Below are 27,172 nucleotides of genomic sequence, written 5' to 3' on the forward strand. Positions count from 1 at the left end.
TAAATCTATATAAAATATTGTATTAAATAGTTCACAGAACACTTGATCATATTGAGTGACTTTGAATACTAATGGTTTTCTGATAGTGCCTTAGTCCTGATTCTATGTTGAATGAATTCAGGTTGCGGTGCCTGCAAGTGCGAATGCATTGAATTGGTTATGCTCTCAACCTGGGTCTTTAGGAGTATTTCCTCAATTTTATCTTTCTAAAAGGGAGCTGGAAGATCCAACCTTTAATTTGTTTCCTCTAGAAGGGCAAGGAATTTCTGGGATTGGGAGTGCAGTATATTTCATGGAGCCTAGTCTTACCCCAGTTGTGCAGCGTTCAATAGAAAGGTTGCACTCCATTTTTTCCCCATTTTCTTCTCTATGTTTTATCCTTCCCAAAAATGATATAAGCTGATGATCTATTTTATAATACTCTCAGTGTAATACTAAGCATATCTTGCTTTCAAACAAAAGGGCAAACTCGGTGCTGAAGGCTTTCACAGAAGCAGAGTCAGGGGGCAATTTTCTTGCCCAGCCTTACCTATGCAAAATTTGCTGAGAGGCTGTTTTAATACCTTAACCTCAGGCTACAACTGTGGTCCACCGACCGTTGCATGAAGGCTTGCCCATATATCTTGCTTTCTTATATTTGTGGATATATATATATATATATATTTGATTGTTACATTAGTAGCACTGCTGGCTCATTTGTGAGCTTATATCACTCAGGGGATTTCTTAACCTTTGTCTTCTGATGGCATAAAACAAACTTTAAGGGCAAGGTCATGTTTATTTAGAATTTGCTTAAAACGGAATAACCTTTAGTCAATGTCTTCTCAAAGTTTTTATTTTATTATTACTATTGTTGTAAAGGGATCATTTTCAATTGGATTGTCATGCAAGTAGGGTAGAGTGATCTACAGTGAACATCTTTAGACTTCAAGATTTCTATGGTAACAGTGAAAATGTTTTGGGTCCATCATCTTAATGAACTAGTTATGGTGTTGCATTCTGTCTCAGAGTAATGTCCTGGAGAAAAGGATCTCAGCTGAAGAATAGTATTGAAAGCAATTTATCTGCTTTTTTTCCTTTACATAATTTGGAGGTCGTACCTAGTGCACAAGGATTCAGATAATGTGGGTTCTGAGTAGGGTCATAATGTTCAGAGTCTTGCCCCTGTTTTCTCGAAGAGCCTGTTTGTAACTGTACCCTACTATTTAAGGCTTCAAATTTCTTCAACTAATACATGGAGGGGATTTCTTTTCATCTTTGGATATCAATGACTAAACAGGCACTCATGAACAATGATTTATGTGAAATTTTCTAGGTTTGGTTCTTTATTATGAGAGTTGTTTATCATGTAGATTTCCCTCATTTTTTTAATATTACATTGAAATGGAATATGAATGTGATGCTGCTGTACTATATATTAGTCCTGTATGGAAACCTATGTGCAAGCTTGGGAGGTCTACAAGGTGCTGGTGGCAATACAAGGACCAAAATTGACCTCTGGATAGGTTTGGGCCATTGATGAGCCCATAAAGTGGTGGTAAGTTATTGTTGTGACTGGTAAATAAGTTAGATATTTGAGTTAGATAGAATACTTAACATCTAGATAAGTTTTTCCCTAAGTTTATGTACTTTACTGAGTGTATGAGAATGATTAGAAGTCCCTTAATGACTCAATTTAGGGGGTGGTCTTTGTATTGATTTCTTCTTTTGACTGAAATCTGCTCTGTTCTCTATGTTTTAGTCCTGATTTGACAAGAAATCAGCTCTCTCTTGGCATCTCACTCTGTATGTGTGTGCGTGTTCATATATTCTCTCTCCTGATTACCAACTTCGAGTTTTTCTTTCTCCTACACTTTATGTACTTAATTTAGAACCCAACTTTTGTCCCTTTCACATATGCATGGTTATCCTATTCTTGCACGATTCAAAAGTCTCTCCCCCCCACAGTGGGACTCACCATTGACTCAAAGGTATAGGCTAAAACTTATTTATAATATCTTCTTAAGACTTATAAGACTTAATAGAAATTAGACCTTTTATCAACTAAAGACATAACCACTAATAATTCCATTGTTCATTGAATCTACGAATCAAATTAAAATGAAGAACTTAAGTACTCTTCAATTCTAAAGTATCTTACTTACCATTATGCCATTCAATACTAGTTTACAACTAAGACTAAATCTGCATATATTGATATCAAGGAAATAATTATTAACTTTAAAGATTTCCCTTAGCCAGCAGCCTATATATAAAATATAAATATAATGTAATACAATATAAAATGAAATAAAATAACATAACATAACATAACATACATAATATATATACAGCTGCTGGCTATGGCTTATGGGGTGGAATGTTAGGCAGTTAAGAAGAGTAGTATAGATAATACAATTAAATTGGAGATGAAGATGTTGAGGAGGATGCACGATAAGACTCAGAGAGATAAAATAAAGAATGTTTGTTTCATAACTAAATGGGGAGATGCAACGATCTAGGAAAAGCTCTGTAAAACTGCTTGAGGTGGTATGGTCATGCCCAGCAAATACCTATTGATACACCAGCCAGGAAAAATGACAGATTCAGTTTGGTGGAGCTTAAAGATGTAGGGAAAGGCCTAAACGAATATGGGAGAAATAGTAAGAAAGTATGGTTTTGGGTAAGGCTTGATCAGTGTATGCCGGATTGAGTTGTTATAGGATGAAGAGTCATGTTGCCAACACATTGAGGGGCTTGTTCTTGGGATGCTGCTTTGACTACTTAATCGTGTCACTAACCAATCAAAATACTAATCTAGCTAGTAGAAAGTACGGGGTCGAACTATGGGGAACTAAAAGGCTAAGCTACTAAGATTGAATTCAACAAAACTAAATTTAAATCAAATCTATTAATTAATGCAAAAACTTTAACTACGAATACGTGAAGATCTTTGAGATTTCAAATCCCCAATGGTTTTCATTAACCGATGTAACTCTACACTTCAAAGCAAATTAAGGATGGTCTTCCTAGGTATGCCCTATCTTCGCAAGACTATCGTCCTTTGCCGAAGCTTGGCATGCTTTGTTTGCTGAGCTATAGAACATCTTTGGCCAGACTCAAACACAGTCAACTAGAAGATATAGAACAATCAAATTAATGAAATAAACATGGTTCATCTACATCCCAAAGAAAAGGGACTAGCTACTCATTATCACAAAGTTCAGACACATAGAGAGAGAGAGAGAGAGAGAGAGAGAGAGAGAGAGAGAGAGAGAGAGAGAGAGAGAGAGAGAGAGAGAGAGAGAGAGAGAGAGAGAGAGAGAGAGAGAGAGATGTGCTCTTCTTCTTGAGCAATGAGAGAGATGAGAGCCTAGATCCGTGTTCGCCGTCTTCTTCTTTTCTTTGTGGCTGGCTTCTCTTTTTTGTATCCCGCACATAATGAATTCCCTCTCTTTACCCGTCAATTCGACCTTTATTAGTTTGGATTTTGGAAAAACTCAAAACTAGAAAGTTGTAGATATTTTCGATATCGTTCCATAGCATCTTGAATCATTGCAATTCGAGCTCATACGAGAGAGATATGCCCAAAATACTGAAGTTGGGTCTGTTTACACGATTTCCAGATTTATTACCAATTTTGTTCCTTAGACCTCCACCTGTTTCCAACTTGGCTAAGAGATGCTCTCTTGGGCAGCAAGATTGAATCCCATGATTTAAAATCCACCAATATCTAATATATTTGCCAACTTTACTCCACATTATCTCTAATAACCAAAATCACCTTATTCCTGAAAAATACACAAAAATAATCAATTAGCTCTCATTTAATTAACTAAGTATCGGAAAGTAAATCAAATAAATAATGATATATGCATGTTTATCACTACTGTTTTGATATCTTCACTCACTTATATTCCTTTTCTAGTCTCTTTACTCCTGCTTATTGTTCTTTTACTCCACTTATTCTTATTAATATCTCAACCTCATTTGGATCCATGGAGCCTACCCAATTTACTTGGTATATGGTTAAATATAAGGAGATCCAAGACTCAAGAAGAGTTAAAGAAAGGATAGTTGCTCTCTCCCAACTTAATCGACAAAATAGTGAAGATGTCAATGAAAGAATTTATCATGGTTTGAGATCTCCTTTTTTTGAGAAGGCGATACGAGATCTTGGAGTTCCCACAACTCACTCAAGATCTAGTCATATGTTGCCAGATCTTGCCATTTATTGCTAGAACTCTCAATTTTTGTTGGATTTCTGAAATTCAGTCGGATTCACACTTGCAACTACTGTGAGCACATCTACAACACCAAAAGAAGATCAATCAAGCCCATTTCAAGTAGATTTTCAACCAAGGAGGACAATGATGTTGCTTGGTGATCCACGGGGCCAGAGGATCACATGCAACTACTGAGGTAGAGCCATCAATGGAGGCAAAATGTTGGTTCAAGCAACACTTGTTTGGGGACTATTGTAATACACCCATGTGCCCTGCTTCCCTAATCCTGTGAGGGAATATATGGTAGACAACCTAATGGAGTTGGTGGCCGACATGTAACTACCTGGTATATGACGTGGTCGTGGTTGTGGTGCTGTTGGAGCTAGTTGGAGCTAAGGCTTGATTGAATTTTTATATCATTCCATACTTCTCTTATGAACTTATGAGTTATGATTTATATAGAACTTCTAATGGCTCTATAATTTTATTATTCTATTATCGAGAATCAAAATTGTGATACTCATATGGGTGGAATGATGATATTTTAGTTATTTGATGTATTTGATAGACTTGCTTTTCATTAATATGTCTTAAAGGTTCTATACTTCATGTTGTATAACCCTATTGTCCCTAATCCTGTAGCATTTTGGTTTCAAACTTATGGTTGACTTAGAACTCATACTTAGAGTTGTTTTCTGACAAATCCAAGGCCACCAGTGTGTTCAGACAGCCTAAATTAGGCTAACTACCAAGTATGAGCCTAACTTGAACCTTAAAACCCCCAAGATGGGCTCTTGAGTTGGCCGATCAAAATTTCCTTATCTCAACTGAGATCTTACCATCTTGGTCGAGATCTTGGTTTTCTGGCCTGGCGACATTGGTGGTGAGCAAGTTCTCCAACCATGGAATTTATAGTCAATCTTTGCTCATAGCCTTTTAGGAGAATTTGTATTGAAAAATAGTTATATGGAATCTGTTGGAAGGCTAATTGGTTATTGTTCAATCTGTCTAAAGATAATTGGATATGGGTATGGCAATACCACTGTCTAAGCTGAATCCAATCCATTTACATCCTTTGCTGGCGTAGAGAAATTACAAATTTTTTTTTTTTTGGGGGGGGGGGGGGGGGTGGAGTGGGTAAGTGGGTAGCATACTTCATATAGGTAAACTTTGTGTAACAAAATTAAGGATGTTGAGATGGATGGGTGGCAAAATTAGGAAGCTAAAGTAAGGAATGTTCATACTAAAGCTGGTCCTGGAGTAGCTCGGGACACTGATATGGCCATGTTCAGTGGAGGCCTTTGACTGCGGTTGTATGGAAGAGTGATTAATCCAAATTGAATGAACAAAAGGAGCTTGGGGAAGTCTTGAAAAAAGACATGCATGGTTCACGCATTGCATCAATTATGACCTCAAATAGAGTTGATAGGAGGGCAAGATCCATGTAGCCAACCCTATTTAGTTGGGATAAGGCTCAGGTTTTATTTTTACTCTTATTAGTTGTTTTATATCAGATAGTGCAGGATGAAAAAAACATAACTGTTTCCTGGATTGGGAAAACCTGTATGTTCCCCTCTTATTCATGGTTTTGGTTCCAAGTTTACTAGATCATTGGATTGGACACTGTAAGGGGGAAAGGTAGCATGACATGCTGAAGCAGAAGACCATGTGACTGGTATTGCTTGGCCTTTGTTTTGAGGTCCTGGCCAAGGCTCTAGTTGTTTGATTTCTTTCTTTCGGTTATTTTTTTTTTGGGGCAGGTGGGGGGGGGGGTTGGAAACTGTTAAAATATGGTTAAAATAGTAGTGGGTGAGGAGTTTTTTTCTTTGGGGTGGGGGATGGGATGTGGTGGGAGAGATAGAAAGGAAGTTCCAAAGGCTAAGTACATCGAAACCCTCCTCCCTACAGATGACTAACAGAAACACAATGTCAGTCCCCACATAAAGGGTCTCCTTCTGCAGAATTGTTGTTGCCCGTTTGAGTTCTTGCTGGTTATTCACTGTAATGTCAGATGAACCTTATGTTTGCATATTACTTAATTTTTCTTTTTGGATTCTTATTTCTTTTGATGGTTATTTTGTATTTTGACATTGGCATTAGGTCCTCCTTTTGCTGGATTTTGCTGCATCCTTCCTATTTCCTCCCATCTTTTTGTCTCCTTTCCACAATTCCATGATTATTGCATAATGCTTATTTTGATCTGATGCACGTATTTGTTTGGATCAGCTGAAATATGGGGTTTGTTAGTTCTCCTGCGGTAAAGGGATTTCAGCTGGTTTGTAATTTATTGAGCAAAGTTTTTGGAAGTGGTGACTGTTAATAGAATTACTTATACTTATTTCAGTAACTCTTCAACAGAATAGGCTATAGATTTTAATTTCATTCCCTCTAACCTTTATGCAGATATACCTCAGGTTCACCATCGATTCGGGCTTATGGGTTCATGGGTATTAGTCTTGATACTAAGTCATCTTCCTTGAAGTATGAGACAGATTCTTTATGCTTTTTTATTCCTCAGGTGAAGTTTCAGTAATTGTTTGCCTTTAGTACTTTTTATTTCTTGTTTTGTTATTAGTGTCCTTTGACATGGTTACAAAAATTAATGATTCTGAAAATCATGTATGATAATTGATATGTTGGTTTTGGTCTTGTTTTATATGATGTGGCTGTAGTTAAACATATGTATCATTTTAAATTTGGGAGCACTACTTTGACAGATTGAACTCGATGAACTAGAGAGTAACTCTGTCTTAGCAGCAACATTGGCCTGGAACGAGTCTCTTTATTGTTCTTTTGACAAAGCAGTTCAGTCTTTTGAGTTTTGTCTCAATCAGGTATGAGGTTTTCATTCATAGTGTGCATTTTGTTGTTTGATTTAGCCAATTATGCTTTGCTTTCTAGTTTTACATGCCTGGCTATGCTCTAAAGTAGCATGCACCCTGCTTAGGATCATGGAATAAATTTCGGTCGAAATTTTGACCATTTCGATCGAAGTGCCTGCAGTTTTTCAAAACGAAATGAAATGCAGGCTTTTTCGCAGAAGTAGTGTATTTCGACCATTTCAGAGGTTTTGACCATTCTGACTTGTTTTTCCTCAGTTTTTGTTGATTTCCATCCCATTTTCATGTAATTTCCACGACTCTTTTGCTTCCAAACACCACCTAAGCCAAAATAGTTAGAAAGGAAACTCCGGCAACAATAGAATGTGAAGCATGAGCCATACCCAACAGTTCCAAACTTCCCTTCTTTTTTTGTCTTGAAATTAATATATGTTTAGCCTCGGACTATGATCTATGATTGTGTTTTGTTAAACTTATTTTTTTATTATTTGCTACCATTTTTTTTCATTTTCTAATTTTAATAATAAATCTTGAACTTAATATATGTGAGACACCATCACTTGATCTAGTTGGTCATTTTATTTTGTTGACTTGTTGTATATGTAACCATTCTATCAAACAATTCATATATGCTGGTGATTCTATGCCTGTATGCAATACAATTCGTACTTGTTGAAATCAGTCATTTGTTTGTATACTTGAATGATAATTTTTTAGTGGTTTTTTTTTTTTTCTTTTCAAAATATTAGTTCCATTGTGTTTATTATGCTTTAAATAGGGAGGAGAAATCAGGTAAATGGACGTTATATAAGACCCGTAACCTAGGGTTGAAATTTTAAAAAAAATCATATGTTTCGAATAAAATTTCGGTTAAAACCTATAAATTTCGGCCTTTTCTTGGGTCGAAATCCTGGTTTCAACCGAAATTTGTTCCTTGCTTAGGATGTTTAAATTATGTAAATTCTTGCCAGATAATCTGAATGAAATTTGCTAATAAATCTGACATAGGTCATATACTTTACATGTAGGAAAATATTCTATCCTTGTAGTCTGATGCTATGCCATTCTTAAATTTTTTTGTTATGCGAAGCAGTTTCAGATCTGGAACAATCAGTACTTAGAGCTAAGATAGAGAAGATAGGGCAGCAAAGTATTCCTGATTGGAGACAATAGTAGAGTAGTCCAATCTGTAGAAAAATATTATAGAGTGAAGATCAATCAGTAATGAGACCTCCCTCTTCTCGGAAAAGCTCACTTGGCTTTCGTCCACTAGTCTTTTCTGTACTAAATCAGGTTGGAATCTGATCCACCACTGCAATCCCTTGGAACTCCCTTGTTTGGTTCAAAGAAAACATTCCCTACCATAGCATCTCTATTTGTGGATTCCTTGACCATTGCATCCCCACCCAATCCTTCTTCCTTCTCAGTCATATCCACACCCCCCCTTTGTGTCTCATTTGAAAATTATTGAGGGTGTTAGTCACCCCCTTTTTTTGCCTATCCCCTTCTATTATCTGAAAAGAGCTATAAACTCATTCTGGCTGTGTTGCAGAAGATTCCTCCCCCCCCTTCTTTTGTCAGTGACCATTGGTTGTTGAGACTTGAGAGCTTGCAAGGAGACACTATTTGCAATATTGCCGGTAAGCTAGTGTTTTGGATGTCATTTCCAAATCCCACATCTAGATGGAGCCCAACGTTTGAAGATGGGCTTTTAAACCTTACACTTTTGACATGATCTGGAAAGCCATCTTTTGAAGTTAGCTGTAAGCTTTACTTGCTCTGTAGATCTTTTTTGGATACCCCAATGAGCAGGTGATACATATCAATAGAGTATGTTGAGAAAAAACGATTGTGGTAGAATGGCTTAATTGATTAGTGTGATCTCAAGCCCTTTATTTATAATGAAGTGAAAAGAGCACTATTACATAAATACCCTTACTTGGGCAACCAGAAATAGAAAATTACATGAACCAAAACTCCTAACATAATTGACTCCTAATAGAACTCAAGCAACACTCCTCAAGTTGAGGCATAAATAGTAGTCATGCCCAACTTGCCTACAATAGGAAGGAAACTCTTTCCTTCAAACTCTTAATGAAAATATTAGCCACTTGGTCTTCAGACCTCACAAAAGGCATTCAGATGAGCCCTCATTCTAGCTTTCATTTAACAAAAAATCTGTCAATTTCAATGTGCTTAGTTTGATCATGTTGCATATTATTATTGGCAATACTAATGGCAGCCTTGTTGTCACAATATAACATCATAGAGTTTTGAACTGAACTCCAATATCTTTTGGTAGACCTTTCAACCATAGTAGCTCACAAACTATATGAAACATAGCTCTATATTTAGCTTTTGTACTGGATAAAACTATCACATTCTGTTTCTTACTCCTCCAGGTAAATAGATTACTTCCAGTCTGCATCAATGTATGCTTCTACCCTTAGATTATTAGCAGGTGATAAAAATATTCATTTTTTTTGGAGTTCCCTTCAAATACTACAGTATTCTGGTAACAACCTTCATATGAGCTGAATATGGATCATGCATGAACTGGCTCACTATCCTACGGCAGAAGCAACGTTTGGTTTGGTATGGGACAAGTAAGCAAGCTTCCCTACTAGCCTTTGATATCTTCATTTGTTTACTGGTTCTCCCTCCTTCTCCTTAAGTTTAGCTCTAGCCTCAATAAGGGTATCAACTACTTTACAGCCCATCATTCCCACTTCTGATAATAAATTTAGTATATACTGGGATAGGTACATACCCTTCTTTGGTCAAGCCAACTCAATTCCTAGGAAGTACTATAAGTTCCCAAGATCTTTAATATTAAATTCTTTTCCAAGAAAGTCCTTCAACCTTTGTATTTCTTCAACATCATTCCCTGTGATGACAATATCATCCACATAAACATTGAGAAGTGTGATATTGATACCTGACTTCTTGACAAATAGTGTATGATCAACATTGCTTTACTTATACCTAATAGAGGTTGTTGTTTACTTGTTTTCTGGAGGTGTCCAAACCAGCATTTAGGAGATTGGTTCAACCCATAAATTGACCTTTTCAACCAACTTTTCGTGCAGTATTGTCATAAAAAATGTGGGATCTCCACATAGACTTCCTCTTCTAACTCCTTATGCAATAAGACATTCTTTACATCTAGTTGATGCAAGTTCCGGTCTTTGTTCACAGCTACAAAAGATAGAACTTTGACAGTGTTCAGTTTTGCAACAGGGGGAGGAGAATAAGAAATTATGTGAGATCTCCATATAGACTTCCTTTTCCAACTCCCGTGCAAGAAGGCATTCTTTACATTTAGTTGGTGCTAAATCTAGTCTTTGTTCACAATTATAGACAATAGAACTTTGACAGTGTTCAGTTTCGCAATAGGGGCAAACGTCTCTTGATAACCAATCCCATAGGCTTGGGTAAACCCCTTTGCAACTAATATGGTCTTCAACCTATTGATCGATACATCCATATTTTGTTTAACCACAAACACCCATTTATAGACCATATGTTTTTTTCCTAGAGGAAGTGTAACTAGCTCCTAAGTATCATTTTTCTTCATTGCCTGCATTTTCTCTATCATAACTGTCTTCCATCTCTTATCAGCCATTCAACATAGGCTTCCTGCTAACTTTTAGGAAATAGAAACGGATGATAGAGAGGATAAAAAAGCACGTTGAGAGTCGGGCGAAGAGTCATAAGAAACATATTTAGTTATGGGATGTTGAGTACATGATCCAACTCCCTTTTCTAACAGCAATAAGAATATCAAAAGAAGATACCTCAGGTGGAATAGTAGAATCTGATTCTGGAGCAAGGGACTGAAGTGTTAATATGTCGCCTTTCTCCACCTAATTTGGCCGATTGTAATTTTTCCTTTAATAAGTTTTCACCTCCTTATTCTGGTCAATCTTGTTTTGAAAGACCTCAATAGTGTGCATCACAGGAGTGGTCTCCCCCTTTCCAGGTTACTCACATGGTTCAAAAAACGGAGGGGGAGAATTTAAGTCCTTAGGTATACTAGCCGAAGTCTCACCCTTGTCAGGAAATTCTTCTTGAACTCTAAATTGTTTTGTGCTGGTGTGTGGGAGTTTATGTGTGTGGTAGAAAGGTCTCGAGTTGAAAAGAACACCTCTTCTCTAGGATTCTTCCCCTGGAGAGGTGTATAGTAAGAGCAAGACTCATTAAAAATTACATCTATGGACACAATGGTTTTCTTGGAAGGAGGATGATAACATTTATACCCCTTTTGAGTAGCAGAATACCCTAGAAATATGCAACGTGGGTTGTCATTCTGGCATAACACACACATCTGAAAACCTTTGTGGGAATAATAAGGGAAGAGGCTCCCTAAAGAATTTCATTAGGACATTTATAACTAAGTATCTTATTGGGCATCCCATTCATAAGGTAAGAGGTAGTAAATGGAGCATCACTCTAGTATTGGTCAGGGACATTCGTAGCAATCATAATAGATAAGGCTATTTTTAATAGATGCCGTTTCTTTCTTTTTGCAAACCCATTATGGGTAGTTGTATTAACACAACTGGTATGGTGTATTATGCCAAAGTCAGAGAGATATCTCTGAAATTCACCATCAATATCCTCCGTCCGATTGTCTAGCATTAAACTGAGTTTCAATTGTATTATGAAAATCATGAAAACATTGAAAAACCTCATTTTTTTTTTTGGTGTTAAAGAAAATCTATATAGAACGAGAGTGACAATCAATAGGTAAGCTTGTCTTTGGTGCCATGATCCATCATCTCTGGTGGGAGCAGAACCTCAGGCGCTGGACTTCTAAACCACGCCCTCTTGACTTGATCTGGAATGCGATTTATTTTGATGTATCAGTGAGACTCAGTTATATTCCCCAAGGAACATGCTCATTGTTGTCTCCTGGGGTCTCAACTCCCAATTCCTCCCTTCTCCTTGATCCTTCCCTGTTTGGTTCGTTGTTTGTTTAATATCATTATTTATTCATCCAAAAAAAAAAAAAAAAATAAAAGTAATAAAGTATCTATGACCAGTAATAGACACACATCGGCAAGGGCCCCACACATCAATCTGAATTAACACGAAAGGAATAGATTTTCTATTATAAAGAGAAGGTAAATAAGTAAAACAAGTTTGCTTTGCAAAAATTAGGCTTCACAAAAAATTCCATCCTTATTACAACAAGAAACTAAATCAAGACATATTTTCTTAAGAGTTCCTAAAAAGGCTTGATCTAGCTTATGATGCCATTGATGAGGTCTGACATTACCAAATGGATTTGATGAGAAGATACAGCCAGAGCAGAAGTAGATCCTTCAATCGACTCCAGCAGATAAAGTTCATTGTTTAATTTACCACGTCCAATCTCCTTCCTCATTACTAGATCCTGGAAGACACAGTAAGATGAAAAAAATGTCACTTAACAATTCAAGTCACGTGTAAAACTACTGATAGAGAGCAAATTGGTAGAGAAAGAGGGAACATGTAAAACTTTAGACAAAGAAAGTGATGGAAAATGTTAAATTGTCCCTTTTCCAGCAATGAAAGAATAAGAGCCATCAACAATTTGAACTGTATCTTTCTTGAAAGTTAAAGAATAATGTAAGAAAGAAGAGGATGAACTGATACGTGGCTGTTGTGTCAATGATCCAAGGAGCAAAAACCGAAGAAATATTGAAGCCTGTAAAAGTTTTACTTGAAGTAGTAAGGTAGGAGTTGGTATGGGTAGTGGAGGAAGCAATAGTAAAGGTTGCCCTGGTAGTAGAAGACTACATAATACGTTGCAGAGTAGCTAATTCATTCTATAAAAAACCAATGTCTACAGAGGGTGTTATGGGAACAGTCTCAGAAAGATTAACCTTCGGTTTCCCCTTCTTTGTGCCCTTTTTTGGTCAAAATCAGTTAGCTTCTCATGGAGTTTCCAACAGTTGGCCTTGGTATGATATGGTTTTGACAATGCTCACACTTGACAATTTCCTTGGTCGAATCAAATTTGGTGCTAGCAGATTGTAGGGCTGATTTCTCCACAATAGGAGCATGAAACATAGCTAGTCGATGGATTTCCCCATGCTGAACAAGGGTGTAATACTGTTCTAGTGTAGGAAAGGGAGGACAACTCAATACTTGAACGCTGATCTTATTATACTCCACAATCAAACCACCAAGAAGTCATATACTCGAATTTTATCAATATGCTTCCTATAAGTAGCCACATCATCTTAATTAGTGGGGTGAGAATCCCCATGATGATCCAACTCTAGTCAAAGAGATTGTAACTCAGCATAATACTAGGTCACAATTAGTTCCTTTTGGGTGGTCTCATGAATCTTCTTCCACAAGTCATAAACCTGTGCATCATTCCCCAGCTGTCCATATGTTTCTGTAGTAGCCTTTCAGATTTGGGTTGTAGTATCAAGTAATAGGTATCCATGGACAATATTTGGATTTATGGAATTCAAAAGGAACAACTTGATAAGAGAGTCATTTAAGATCTATTTATCCTGAGAAACACCTCTGGTGGTAGGTTGATAGTGTTACCCGTACTGCATCCAACAAGTTCTCTTTGGACAATAGTTAGGTATGTAGATCAAGACTAGATCAAATAACTTGTTCCATCAAATCTTACCGAAAGAGGAGGAAGAGTGGGGTAATGTTCGGGGCTAGTGGGAGCAGTAGTACCATCGGTGGTTGCCATGTCAAAAAATGTCTAAAGTTCTTTAGTCTTCAACCTTTTAAAACAACTGAAACGTCGTAGAATGGAATAGCTAGACCACCCAAACAAATCTAGGGGGTTATAAGATTCAAAGGGTTCATATGGTAAGTAACACCTTCATTTTGTTTTGGTGGTAGGGTAGAATGCAAAAAACAGAAATTGATGGGCTAATGTGTTATTACGGGTTAAAAGAGGGGCTTATAAGGCAAAAACCAGAAATCTTCATAGGACATATGGTTCAATGGGCTGGGTTCATAAAACAGCGCTCTTCTTCCTTCAATAGGCGGTGGTGGTCTTGGTGATAAGGAGGTGATGGTGGTTGTTGCCTTTCTGGTTGCAGGCAATGATGGGTTTTCAGATCTGAGAGAAGTTTCTGGGCAGCAATGGTGTGGGCGATATGTTTTGGAGCAGTTGCAGGTTTAGGCAATAGGTTCTGGAGCAAGTGAAGAAGAGGGTGTTGGGTTGCAGCAGCAGTGGTGATCGAGGTAGGTCTTCGTTGGCAAGAAAGAAAGAGAAAGAGAGATCGATTGAGATTTTCTGGTGCAATTGCAGTGGTGATGGAGGTATGTCTTCGTCAGTGAGAAAGAGAGAGATCGAGATTTTCTTCTTTTCCCTTTTTTCCTTTTCTTCTCTTGTTTCTTCCCTAATCAATTTTTGGTTTTGATGCCATGTTGAGAAAAATTGATTGTGGTAGAATGACTTAATTTGATTAGTATAATCCCAACCCTTTTATTTATAATAAAGTGGAAAGAGCACTATTACATAAATACCCTTACTTGGCCAACTAGAAAAAGAAAATTACATGAACCAAAACTCCTAATAGGACTCAACCAACAGACTAGTTCTGTTGGTTTCGGTACAACCCCATAAAGAATCGGTGCAATAGAGTTTGGTCAAACAAGAGTTGGACTTAATTAAAAAGTTAGTCCAGTTTTAATTTCTAGACTTTTATTTGTTTAGTATCAGTATTCCTACATAAGAGTCAGTTAGAATTTGGTTTAAATGTTGTTTTGAGTTTTGTATCTCAACTAGGATATGTGTTTTATTTCCTTTAGACAGCTCGTGTTAGTATGCAATTTCAGATTAAATAGATACAAGCCGAGTGTTATTTGATTGTGAGGTTTCCTTCCCCTGTCTCTACTTCCCTCTTCTTCCTCTTCCTATTCCTCTAATTTCCCTCCTGTGAAACCTCAGCGTAAGAGACCATTCTCAGATCTGCATCGGCAGGATTATTGTGGTATCCTGGGATTTCACAATTCTTCTATTCAGTCTCTTAATATTCCAACAGTTAGGCCCTGCATTGCTTCCGGCCTTCCCCCACTCTTTTCCCTTTCCTTTTATTATTCTCCCCCCCCCCAGCCCCTTTCTTCTTTTTCCCATTGAGGTTGGTTTTGGGTAAATTTTTTTGTTCGGATGGCACCTTCTTGGTGTTGCTTCATCTTTGACTTCCCTGCAATGCCTTGGGTCGCTTAGTGATTTGAACTATGCTACTTAAGTATTCCAAGTATGAAATGAGACTAAACCACAAGGCAATGAGTGGATAACAAGTGTACTTGTTGTGACATGAGTATAAGAATAGAATTGTCAGTGGTCCTGTGTAACATAGACAAAAGCTCAATTCCTAAATATTCTTCATGACATCAAAGTAGAAGGTTCTTTGGGATATCCATGAAGTTTGAAGTTTGACACTGTAGCACACCAGCACCACAACTGCCTCTCTCTTTTCTTTCCCACTAATGCTGCTTCTCTCTCTTTTAACCACCTCCACCACCACTGTCTCCCATACCACTCCTGCGTTGTCCCTTCTGCAACTCCAGGACTAGTCCCTCCCTCCTGCGAAAGAAATATTACTTTCGATCTTAATTGTTTTTGTGAATTCAGTTCATGGAATTTGGGTATGGGGTGATTCCTCTTTCACTTGGGATGAGAAACAGATACTCAATTAATGTGTCTCCTTTTCGTGTGGGATAATAAAAGTGATGATATACTCATTCTTTATTCCATGCAACTGGATTTACATGTAAGCTAGTTTCTTGTGATTATGAGAACAAAGGATTTGTCAGGGAATTAAGTATCGGTTTGTGTTGTATTGTGTCAGATGATAAGCATGTCTTTCTCTCTCTCTCTCTCTCTCTCTCTCTCTCACTTTTTCTCTTATTTTAATGTCTTGTATTGATTCACAACCTAGGGATCATACCATACCCCAACAAGGACTCTTCAATAACTCACAAAATATTGACCCAAATAAAAAACCAAAGTAGATATGGGCTTCTAATAACATGCTGGACCCAATGACACCCTAACCTTGGACTCCATGAAAATTGCCAGAATGACCAAAATACCCCTGGGTCAATTAGGGGCTGTAGGGTTTGGGAAAGAAATCCCAGCTACGCTACCCCTGGAAACACTTACATCATAAACTCAATGTAGTGGAAATGAGGGTCAAGATGGATGAGTGGCAAAACTAAGGAAGATAAAGGAAGGATCACATTACAGCTGGTTTGTGGTAGCTCTAATAAATGGAAAGCTACAAGAAAGTCATTTGAGGTGGGACGGCCATGTTCAATATGGACTAGTGATTTCATCTTGATTGAAGGAAATAGAAGAGCTCGGGGCATACCTAAAATGACCTTAGGAGAGGTGGTGAGAAAAAGATATGCATGTCTTAGGCCTTGTACCTAGTACGGCCTCAATAGATCTGATTGGAAGGCATGGGTCCACGTAGGCGACCCCATTTAGTTGGAATAAGGCTTGTGTTGTTGTGATGGTCCTATGGTGTCCGTGGGCCAACAATTTCTATATGTGAACTTCCACATTCATTCACATAAGAAATCAGCTCCTTGGGCCTCTTCAATAACAATTCTTTACTGTGATCAAATTAGGCATCTAATCAATTATGGAACAATCCCAATGATGTGCCTTCATATTCTGAGCTAGTGAAACAATGGAACCAATGCATGTGATATTGAATGGCAAAAAATTGATAATTCAAGAATACCAAAAATAAGTCCTACCAATTTTTAATTGAGTTCCTTTTTCATGCCTCATTATCCAACAATTTGCATTTCTAACCTTTATTTATTTATTTATTTTTGAATTTACAAAGGCATGCTGCTATTGATTTTGATGTAATCCTCCTGCAGGCCATTTTCTGTGTTTCATCATCTTTAGAGTCTTCATACCACATTTGGATAAGCTTTATCCAGAGTAGAAACTATAGCTTGACAAAGCTGCAAAATGTTCAAACGGTATTCATTTTGACTATTATCTTTTGTTATACCCAGTCAAAGTCTTTCTTTGGATACTGAATTTTGAAGTAATCCGATGCAATACGTTACTAGATCCTGTATATCTTAGCTATAATTTAATTTCTTGATCCCTAGGAAAATAATTAGCTGGTTTTTGTTTTGCATGAAAGTACAATGAGCAAAAGAGAGATGAGGCCCAAAAAGGTAAATGGGGATGGGTGGAAAAACACGCAGAATATCTTGGATGTTTTACGTTTCTTCTAAGTTCTAACTCATAGACAATATCAGTAATGGTATTCGCCATTCTCTGGATTAGTCATTACCAATACTAATCTGTGCTTTCTACATTAAGTTTAGAAGTACATGAGTACCACAAACAGAAAAGAGGATAGATTCCTTGATGCTGATCCATCTGTTCCCAGAGTTAAAAGCATGTTAATACAGTGCAAGATGATGAGCTTGGGTACTTCTAATTCTGTTAAATGTCCCTGAGGGTGCCACATGGTGCAGTCTCCAATACAGATTTTGTTGAGAATTGAGATGTTCATGTTATTGTACAAAGTGACACAGCACACCCAGAAGCAATTCTTCTTTCATCCTTCTTACAGAGTCTTGAAATGGCCTGACCCTATAGTGGCACTTTTATTTTACAGGTCAATGCCTTCCTGCTACATATGGGCAGTGTCTTGTAAACTGTATCTTATTTTGCTGTTCTTCTCTGTTTTTTTCTATATCATGGGATTCAGGTGTTCCCTGTATTTTCCTTTGGTAATGATTCATTTTATTCCTACTGGCACTTCTAATTACTATTTAGTTTGTTTGGAGAGTTGAACCTGTTGTTTTTTTAGTTTTGGGGTTTAGGTTTTCTTAAATGGCTCCCTAAGTGGGATAGCAGTATGAAATCATCTTCTTTTTTTGAGCATTATTGTTTGTCAGTTGAAATGGAGTCAAATTAAGAGCTAAGAGAGCTGAACTTCACCTTACATCATTGTCCATAAGATTTCCGCAATGCCACTGATCTAAGTGAAAGAAATCAGTCTATTGAGAGGCTTCACTCTCCCATGTGAGACTTAACTTGTGCTTTTCTTGCTTCTTTTTTTTTTCTTTTCTTTTTTCGATTTCTTTTTGAAAATATAATGGTTTTATTATTTGGACTAAGACTCTAAGAGTAAGGTTACCAATGCCCTTTGAGCTGCCTTTGCTTCGCATCTTTTATCTCTGCAGTGTTTGAAGTTAATGCCTGGTCCCCTCCAGTATGGTGTACCTTCCCTTTATTAGAATTGAAATATAGCATAACAAGGACGTGCCATTCTTTGTAGGGTATATTCCATGGTTTTGTCATGGCATCTAGGTGAGACAAGGCTATGTGGATGTGTTTTCATAAATGAAAAAATAAAAAGACACAGCAACAACATGTTGTCCATGCCACCAGGGCACCCTTTTAAAAAAGGCCAACTGGACATGTAGGCAATGCCTTGACAACTATGGTGGTGATGGGCTTCATACCCCTACAAAACCTGAGATATTGAAGGGGGCTTGAATTCATAGGCAACAGCTGCATAGGTGACCAAGGTGCATACCTAGGCAACACCTTGTTGATTATGGTGTATAATGGGCCAAGAAAAATGGAGTTGTTCTGCAAATTTGTCATTTATTTCCTGGGGCTGTTATGTTTATTTGGGAAAACCTTTACATTGCTTTCCTTCTTTTGGCATAAGTGCAGTTGGCTTGACTTCATGGAATCAAATTCAGAACTGACCTTTGTTTCTTCAAATAGTTGCATAACATCCAGTGACCAATGCCTCTTTGTAACATTTTAAGAAGCCTGTGATTGTCTGCTTGGGTTCTTATATCATCCAACCAACATAAAAGCTCATTTGATTTATTTCATCCCCCAATGGAGGAGGCTCTAAATAGACCTAACTGTCCAGTCAACAGAAAGCTCTGACATTGACATATAGTTCTGAACAATCAATAAGGATATCTAACACTTACTGAAAGATTTAATATTAAAAAAGAAAATCTAGAAAGTTCCCGCCATGACATTGGGCTGCAGAATGTCAAAACCTCTAGCCAAAGTAGAGCAGAGGAATTCTGGAGACATCCTTATGTCTGGTTACTCTTGTTTTTGAATTGTACAACTCTAGATGGATTTGCTTGTTTCTGTAATCTAGATTCCAGTTTGTGACCGTCTACCTTCTACCACTAGTTCTTGAACCTTGGAACCTTTAGTTCAGCTATTGTTCTTAATGTCTGTTTTGTCGTCATTTGGAACCATTTACCTTTATCTGTTTATATAAGAGAAAATTTGCTTCACATGTTATATGCTCATGAGCACCATTTCAGGATGATGGTGCTTGAATTTTTTCGAAAGCTTAAATGTGCTAGATGACCAAAAAATTTTAGGCTGTGACTTGTGAGGTTGATACTCGTGGAAAAGGCTGGGGTCTCATGAGGATGGGATCTCCAGGCCTCATGAGACCCCAGCCTAGAGGTTGAGTAGTTGAAATTGGGTACTTCAAAAATATAAATTTGAGCTGAGCTTTTGAAATCCATAAGAGTCTGCTTCATTTATCCTGCATGGTTGCCTTTTATGCCTTAATTGAAGTCCCTAGTTTTTGCTTTTGAAGTAAAAGGTAATCATTTTGAAGAATATGTAAATATTTGCTTATGTGAGAATTTCCTGAAGTATATCTGTGGTTGCGGTGGATGCTAAATTGAAATGATGACTGTTTACTTATTTGTTCAATTGTTTAGTTTTGGTTCTGCATTCAGAAGTGTAGTCAATGCAGGTCCACATGGATGTTCGTTCATTGGGTGGAACTGAATCAACTGATACCAGCTCAGATTCTGTTCTATTGGTATTCTCTGTCTCTGTTACTGTTTTATTCATTGACATTTATTTAAAGGTTGTGCTGTTGGATGCTTTTGCTGTTTCTTTCTAAATATGGCTACCTTGTTACACATTTAATCTTTATTGGTGATATTCTGTAACAGGAGCCACTGTCTTTATTTTTTTGGATAAATGGTTGTTTTTGTATTAGAAAAAGGGAGGGGGATATGGAAAAGACAGTCTACTAGAATTCCAATTGGGGAAAGATTCCATAAAAAGGGGCCTTCCCCCTCACCCGGGGGGGGGGGGAAACCCAAAACCCATCACATTCTTAAGTAAATCTGAGCTTATGTGTCCTTCTGAATAAGATCCACTAGCTCCCCTGGAAAATCACTAGGTGCCTGTTTGCAAAATAAAAGTAACCAGAAGCGCACAATATCGTGTAGCTAACGGGTCGATCTTAAGGAGATATGCCACTTAAGAATTTAACATCTTAATGGTAATGTGAGAGTGCAATGATTCAAATTTTTTAACTAATTAATTAAACTAAATTAGCGGTCCTAACACATACATCTAATGCGATCGAATTGAGACTAAAAATAAAACAACATAACCTAACCATTCATCATTTAATAAATAAATAAAAAAACACATAAATAAAAGGTATGAATAAAAAAATGCGAACAATAAATAAATAAATAAAAGGTAAGTGATCTGAGTATCAGCTCTGGATCGAGGGAAGGGGAGTATAATTATGATAACTTTGACCGTGGACCCTTTGCCATAGCTTACAGTCCACCAATCAGGAGGAACAGATATTAAAGACAAGAAAATGAAGAAAGTGAATAACAAAGCAATAAACGGAAAAATGAAACCTTAACCAAAGAGAGGCACAACTGTAGGCATCTTTGATCAAGGACCTAGGGGGAAAGGAGAACAATAAATAAATGCTGAAAAATAAATCTTAAGTTAAGAATATGGAGGGGTAGACAAAAGTGGGAATGGAGGGGGGGGGGTGGAGATGATTACTGACGAAGGCTACTTGCAACTTTGAATTTTGAATGACAAAGAATAATACTTGAACAATCAATTCAAATTTCAACCAACCCTAACAACCAAATCTGGAATGATCCAAATCTGCAATTGCTAGACCTAGGAAAAACGAATCCTCTTGAAAATTGAAACTTGAAATTTGAAGCTTGAACTCGAAGTTGAAATTGAAATTGCATAGTCCGAAAGAAAGGAAACACACTTGCATAAAAAAAACTAAACAACTTCAATATTCCTTGCATTACATAGAAAAATTTAACCTAAACATTCAATCTAGAAACTAGGATCCCACCAAGCAATCAAAAAACTAGAGAAAACTTAAATAAATTAAAGAGAAGAAAGTATATGGCCAACTAAAAAACTAAAGAGAAAGGAAGTGTGAAACTAGGTCTAAGAGGGGAGGGTATATTTATAGGAGATAGTGGTAATAGGAAAAAAAAACAAATAAAGAAACCCGAATTTTGTTGGAAAATCAAAGGGGAGAGAGAGAGAGAGAGAGAGAGAGGGAGAAGAGAGAGAAAATAAAATACATCTATTTTATTAGCAAAAGAAAATGGGTTATTAAGAAAATAATAAAGTAAACAAAATAGAAAGTGGGGAGAGAGAGAGAAAATAATTAAGGAAAAGAAATAAAATCTAATAAAATAAAATCTTCTAGAAAATCTATAGAAAAAAATAGAAAACCCTAATCTTTGACTACTTGTGGGTCCCATACATTTTTCAATTACAATAAAGTAAAATAAAAGTAAAAATCCTACTAATCTTAGCCGTAGATAAAAATTGGCTTCTTTATTTCTAAAATATTTTGGAGTTGACCCATAATCACATCTCTAGCTTATCATGCTCTAGATCAGACTCATTTTCACACTTGAGAATTTGAACAGACCTCTTGATGTGTAAAATTGTATGTTTCATACCCAAAACTCCAAATATTGCTTAAATCTTGAAAAATCCTAAAATCTGCAAAAACAACATAAAACCCAAGTTAGCTCCACTCTAAGTGTGTAAAATGCATGCTTTATGCCCTAAGATTTCACACATTAATGCGCTCAGTAGTGCCCACTCCCTTGGCTCTGTGTTAGCTGGATGCCAATCATGAAATTGGCTTGCTAATTTTGCTCCCTCCACACATGGATAAATTCCCTTGCATGAAGAACAACCATTGTGTGTATTATTTCCCTTTTAAAGGTTGGACTGTCCATGGCCTTGGATTCTCCCATTAATAATGTCTATTGCCAACTTGGAATCAGATTGGATAGAAATACTCATCAATCTTGTCTTTATTAATGCTTTGATATTTCTTTTTCTTGCAGGAAAAGGCTCCGACTTCTCGTCAGTTCTATTTGAGGCTTTCCATGACCATGGCTTTTACTTGTAACTTGGTACCATATCTACAGCCATAGAGTATACTAAGGAGTATAAATCAATTATGTAATATCAGTTTAACTGATCTGCAGTCGAAAATCTAAATATCATCTCGATATGTAGTTTAAGTCATACCAATGTAAATCTTTTACCTTAGAGTAATCTATGGTGTTACATTGAATAAGAGAGACATAAGCTTGAAAAGGAAATCTGAGCTTCATTTTTTTGCTTGTTATATCTTTGCTCAGTGAACTCATAGTGTTTTCCAAAAAATGATTAATTAGAGTGTGTATATATGTGTGTGTGTGTGTATATATATATATATATATATTTATTTATTTATTTATTTTCTATTTGTAATATCTATTTGCAATGTGTCCATATATGAATTTTGAAGATATTATCACAAAAAATAAAATTCCATTTGTCTGGCGATGTGTAGCCCAAGATTCCATTCTGTTGTCCGAAAACAGAAAGCGATTTTGGAGCTTCTTCAGTTCCTTGTGTATGAGGAAACAGACAATTTTAAATGTCTGGTTTTTTGATGAAAATGTGAAAGAGGTTTCTAAGAAGTTTGTTCTCATTATAGTTGGTTACATAGGCATGAAGATATTGGACATTAAAAGTAACAGAGGCAACATTAAACTTTGTGTCATTTATGATTGCTAAATTCTTGGTTGAGAATGTATTGGCTAGCCTGTTGAAGACTCAGATTTGTCAATATTTCCTTTGCAGCCTGAAAGATTGAGTAATTCACATTGCTCAGTGCAAGATTGTGCTAATATTAATGCTGTTTGGTCCTCACTTATAATTGAAGAATGCACTCGACTTGGTTTAACAGTGAGTTTTAATTTTCATGTGATTTCGTATCTTTTGGTCTCAGTCATCAAGGTTCGTTTCATTGCAATATTTCTCTGCCTTTTCTTGAATCTTCTGTTTCAGTACTTCTGTATAGCACCTGGATCAAGATCATCTCCTCTTGCAGTTGCTGCTTCCAGCCATCCCCTTACAACTTGTATTTCATGTTTTGATGAGCGAGCCCTCGCATTTCATGCTGTTGGCTATGCAAGAGGATCTTACAGGCCTGCAGTGGTCATAACATCATCAGGCACTGCTGTCTCAAATCTTCTTCCAGCCGTGAGATATCTTACTGTACTGACTTAATGTAGATTGGAGTTATATAATATACTGCAGGCTGTGATATCCTGTGCATGGTGCTAATAACCTCTTTAGCTCAACCTATCATTGGGCAATTGGGTGGTTTCAAATTTTTTTCCATGCATACGAAATTTTTAAGATGTTAATTTCTTTACTTGGTGAACCATATAGAATCATGATAGCTATCCCTGGGCATAGTGTAACATTTCTGCTGTGACTTTGATCCATAATCTGCATAATATAACAGGTTATCATCTGCAGGTTGTTGAAGCTAGTCAAGATTTCTTACCACTCTTGTTGCTCACAGCTGATCGGCCACCAGAGCTTTTAGATGCTGGAGCAAACCAAGCCATCAACCAGGTTTTGGACTCAATGATTTACTTGTTTCTGTTTTGTGGAGGACTAGTTAAACTTACCAGTCAAATTTGTAGTTATTGCGTGAGCATTAGTATTGTGATAGGTTTCATTGGCTTACACCATTTCAACTTCAAGTCGCAGAGGGATACCGTGTTCTCTCATGATTATTAACATACTCTAATGAAAAATTTTAATGGCTGTTTCTGCACTATCCAGTCTCTGTTTCTTGTGCATTTTGTTTCCTCTTCCAACCATCAAGAAGAAGGGGAGGAGGGCTGCAGCAAGGACAAAAGCCAAACCAATGAGACAAGAACAAGCCTGCTCCTTGGGAGTCTGAACCACTTGGTGTTAACGTGCAACATACATAGAAATATTATTTACATTGTTAAATTAGATGTCCATGAATGTTTTAATGTTATTGTTTGAATATTGTATTAATATTTTCATTGCGATGGTGAATGTTATTTTTAGTTAATATACATCTTACTGTGAAAGTGTCATATTTTATAATTACAGACCCTGGTTAGCCCTTGATGTTTACGGCAATACCCTGTAACCACCTCCTATGGTTGCCACCACATCACACACATGCACCCTGCAATTCAGTGGCAAAACAGAGCTCGAGAAGAATGTAAAGAAATTCCTTCTTGTTTAGTTCACTTACTGAATGAACTCAGCTGTATTACACCCATTAAACTGCACTCAGACTTCATCACTCTACCTCTCAAACCTGAATGCCTACTTGAATTATTCCTAACCAAGGGTCTTCCCTTTCCACAAGCAACCTGGCTTGGTACTTGCTTTGCAAAATTTTCACTGTTTTGGGCCTACTGGCATCATGGGAACTCAGTATTACACCAAAGTAGGATGACTGGTTTGGCAATGTCTAGTAAAATTTTTTGGGTGGTTGAACTTGAATGGCAACAATTAAGATGTGAACTGATGCAACAACTCCAATTAAGTAGGGGAGATCAACTTATGAGGTGACCACACAGCGGTTAAAAATCTTTATATGAGGTAAAGGATACCTTAGTGGCTTTCTCATTGCTAGCATGGTTTGATTAAAGAAACTGTTTGATGATTTCATGTATTCTCAGATTGTTTTTATCTGCTAGACTTTTCAAAGTGGGTTGAAAAGGAAACAATAATGGAGAAGGAGTGATTTGGGGATTCGTGTATATTTGGTTTAGTTGATCAGTAGAGTACAGATACAATTTTAGGTGTTGGGTGTGTGGACAATTCAAATGGTTTGACCTTAATTTGCCTGTTGATATGGAAATTCTTGTAGATTTTATAATTGAAGTGGCTTAATAGGCACTCAGTTTTTGAAGGTAATTTTTTTGGTAGGCTATTATGACATCTCTAGAGAGTAGGGCAGTTACGTGGATGATGAGTTTGTTAACATTACGGATTCATTTCTGCTCCACTTTATCTTCCAATCTGTCTTGAATCCAGCATCATTACTGACCATCTTTGGATAGCTATCTAGTAGTTGACTGGAACCATAAAAGGTTTTGCAGATGTAGAATATGTAAGTCTGGGTTATGATTCTACATTCTATATGATCGTCCTGTCTAATTATTTGGGGTAATTCATGCATGTGCTTGTGAGTTTATGTTCTGTATTTCATATACTTATCATATGTTCTCTTTTTTATAACATAGGTTAATCATTTCGGCTCCTACGTGAGGAAATTCTTCAGTCTTCCTCCACCCACTGATCATATTCCTGCTAGGATGGTACTTACAACAGTTGACTCTGCTGTATATTTTGCAACCCATGCACCGCAAGGTCCTGTACATATTAATTGTCCTTTTAGAGAGCCCCTGGAAGGTTCTCCCAGGGAGTGGGCATCAAACTGCTTGAAAGGACTAGAATTCTGGATGTCACGAGTGGAACCTTTCACTAAGTATATCAGTATGAAGCAGTTTAACACATGCAATGGCCTCTCTGGGGAAATTTTAGAAGTTATGGAAGTGATAAAGCATGCTGGCCAAGGGCTTTTACTGCTTGGAGCCATCCACACAGAAGATGAGCTGTGGGCTGCACTTCTCTTGGCAGAACACCTTTCTTGGCCAGTTGCAGCTGACATTCAATCTGGCCTTCGACTGCGGAAAGCCTTAACTTCCTTCGCTGATGTTAAAGAGAATTTTCTGTATATTGATAACCTGGACCATGCACTGCTCTCAGATTCAGTCAGGGCTTGGATCAAGCCTGATACAATTATTCAGGTACATATATCTACACAAACTCCGTCCCCCACCCCCCAAATCTCCACAAAGAAAAAAAGAAATTTCTCCCCACATCCCAAAAGAAGGGGTGGGGGGAGGGGGGAGAAAAAAGAAAAAATTAAGTTGGTCTAACTTTGAACAAGAATTTAAAAAATAGTAGTCTTATGAATTACTTGTGAAATATGAATTTAAGCTAAATTTTTCTGCAAATAAAAAATGAAATGCCATACGTAGAATTTCATTGATTAGATGACCTCCACTGAATTTGCAGCAGCCGTGGACCTCTGTTCTTCACTTCCTCTCTTCTATCACAGAGCTAAGCTTTCCCTTTCTTTACTTACTAATTTCTTGCCGCCTCCTTTCCTCCCTCCATTCCTTCTTACAATCGAAACTAGCTCACTCTAACTTTACATGTAGGCCTAGGTGACTCAGCCCTTCCATATGTATGTTCAGTTTGGGAATGATCCCCTGTGCCCCCTCTGTTTGATATGTGTGCACCCCTTTGACCCTGGGAGCTTATCAGTTACTTTCAGTATCCCGATGATGACACATACATGGGGGTGGTGTCCAATCATATTTGATACTTCTTAGCTTCTATGTCATGGGATGCATACATGGCACATAGCAAGTGTTGGGTCTGAGGACATACAGTGGGATTGACCCAGGCCAACATAGCAGCTTCTATTAGCCTAGGTCTCGCTAATTCATGTTACTTAATGTTATGACAAGTATGATTGATGGTGTCTTGTGGAGTTGTAGCTTGTTCATTGTAACTGAGTACTGACTTATGACTTCTTGAATTCTATTTGATCTTGTATGTGTTCTTGCATTTTAATGGAAGTTTCAGTATTCTCTTGTATATCCGTGTTTACATTTGTGAAAGTACATGATCCAGTTTCGTCTACATACAGTCGGGCATGTGCTAATCAAGAACACCTATTTGAGTTATGTTTTAGTTAAAAATAACATTGCCATTGTGTTTGTTGGCTTCAAATTAGGTTGTTCAAAAAAAAAAATAAGACCCAAAACCACCTAAAACCCACCAAAACAGTCAACCAGAACATGGTACAGCCTTTTTTATTAATATGATATGAAATAAACTCTTAGGACACTTAACACACTTGATAACAAGTTAGCAACACATTGTTTATTAATATCATT

General features: G+C 37.1%; 1 protein-coding gene across 2 annotated transcripts in view; it reads left to right on the forward strand.

Moving 5' to 3' along the window:
• Positions 1-27,172, forward strand: part of PHYLLO (2-oxoglutarate decarboxylase/hydro-lyase/magnesium ion-binding protein) — a 107,912-nt gene that overhangs the window by 999 nt on the left and 79,741 nt on the right. For both annotated transcript variants that reach the window (XM_089158958.1, XM_089158959.1), the window contains exons 3-12: positions 122-336; positions 6,609-6,723; positions 6,923-7,039; positions 16,913-17,017; positions 19,810-19,878; positions 22,214-22,282; positions 23,001-23,105; positions 23,208-23,402; positions 23,685-23,783; positions 25,445-26,011. In XM_089158958.1, the coding sequence (XP_089015084.1) occupies positions 122-336; positions 6,609-6,723; positions 6,923-7,039; positions 16,913-17,017; positions 19,810-19,878; positions 22,214-22,282; positions 23,001-23,105; positions 23,208-23,402; positions 23,685-23,783; positions 25,445-26,011 (1,656 nt within the window). The remainder of the gene's footprint in view (positions 1-121; positions 337-6,608; positions 6,724-6,922; positions 7,040-16,912; positions 17,018-19,809; positions 19,879-22,213; positions 22,283-23,000; positions 23,106-23,207; positions 23,403-23,684; positions 23,784-25,444; positions 26,012-27,172) is intronic.

The sequence above is a fragment of the Hakea prostrata genome, chromosome 6 (assembly GCF_041222555.1).
Source record: "Hakea prostrata isolate BN-2017 chromosome 6, UWA_Hpros_2, whole genome shotgun sequence".
Taxonomy (NCBI): Eukaryota; Viridiplantae; Streptophyta; class Magnoliopsida; order Proteales; family Proteaceae; genus Hakea; species Hakea prostrata.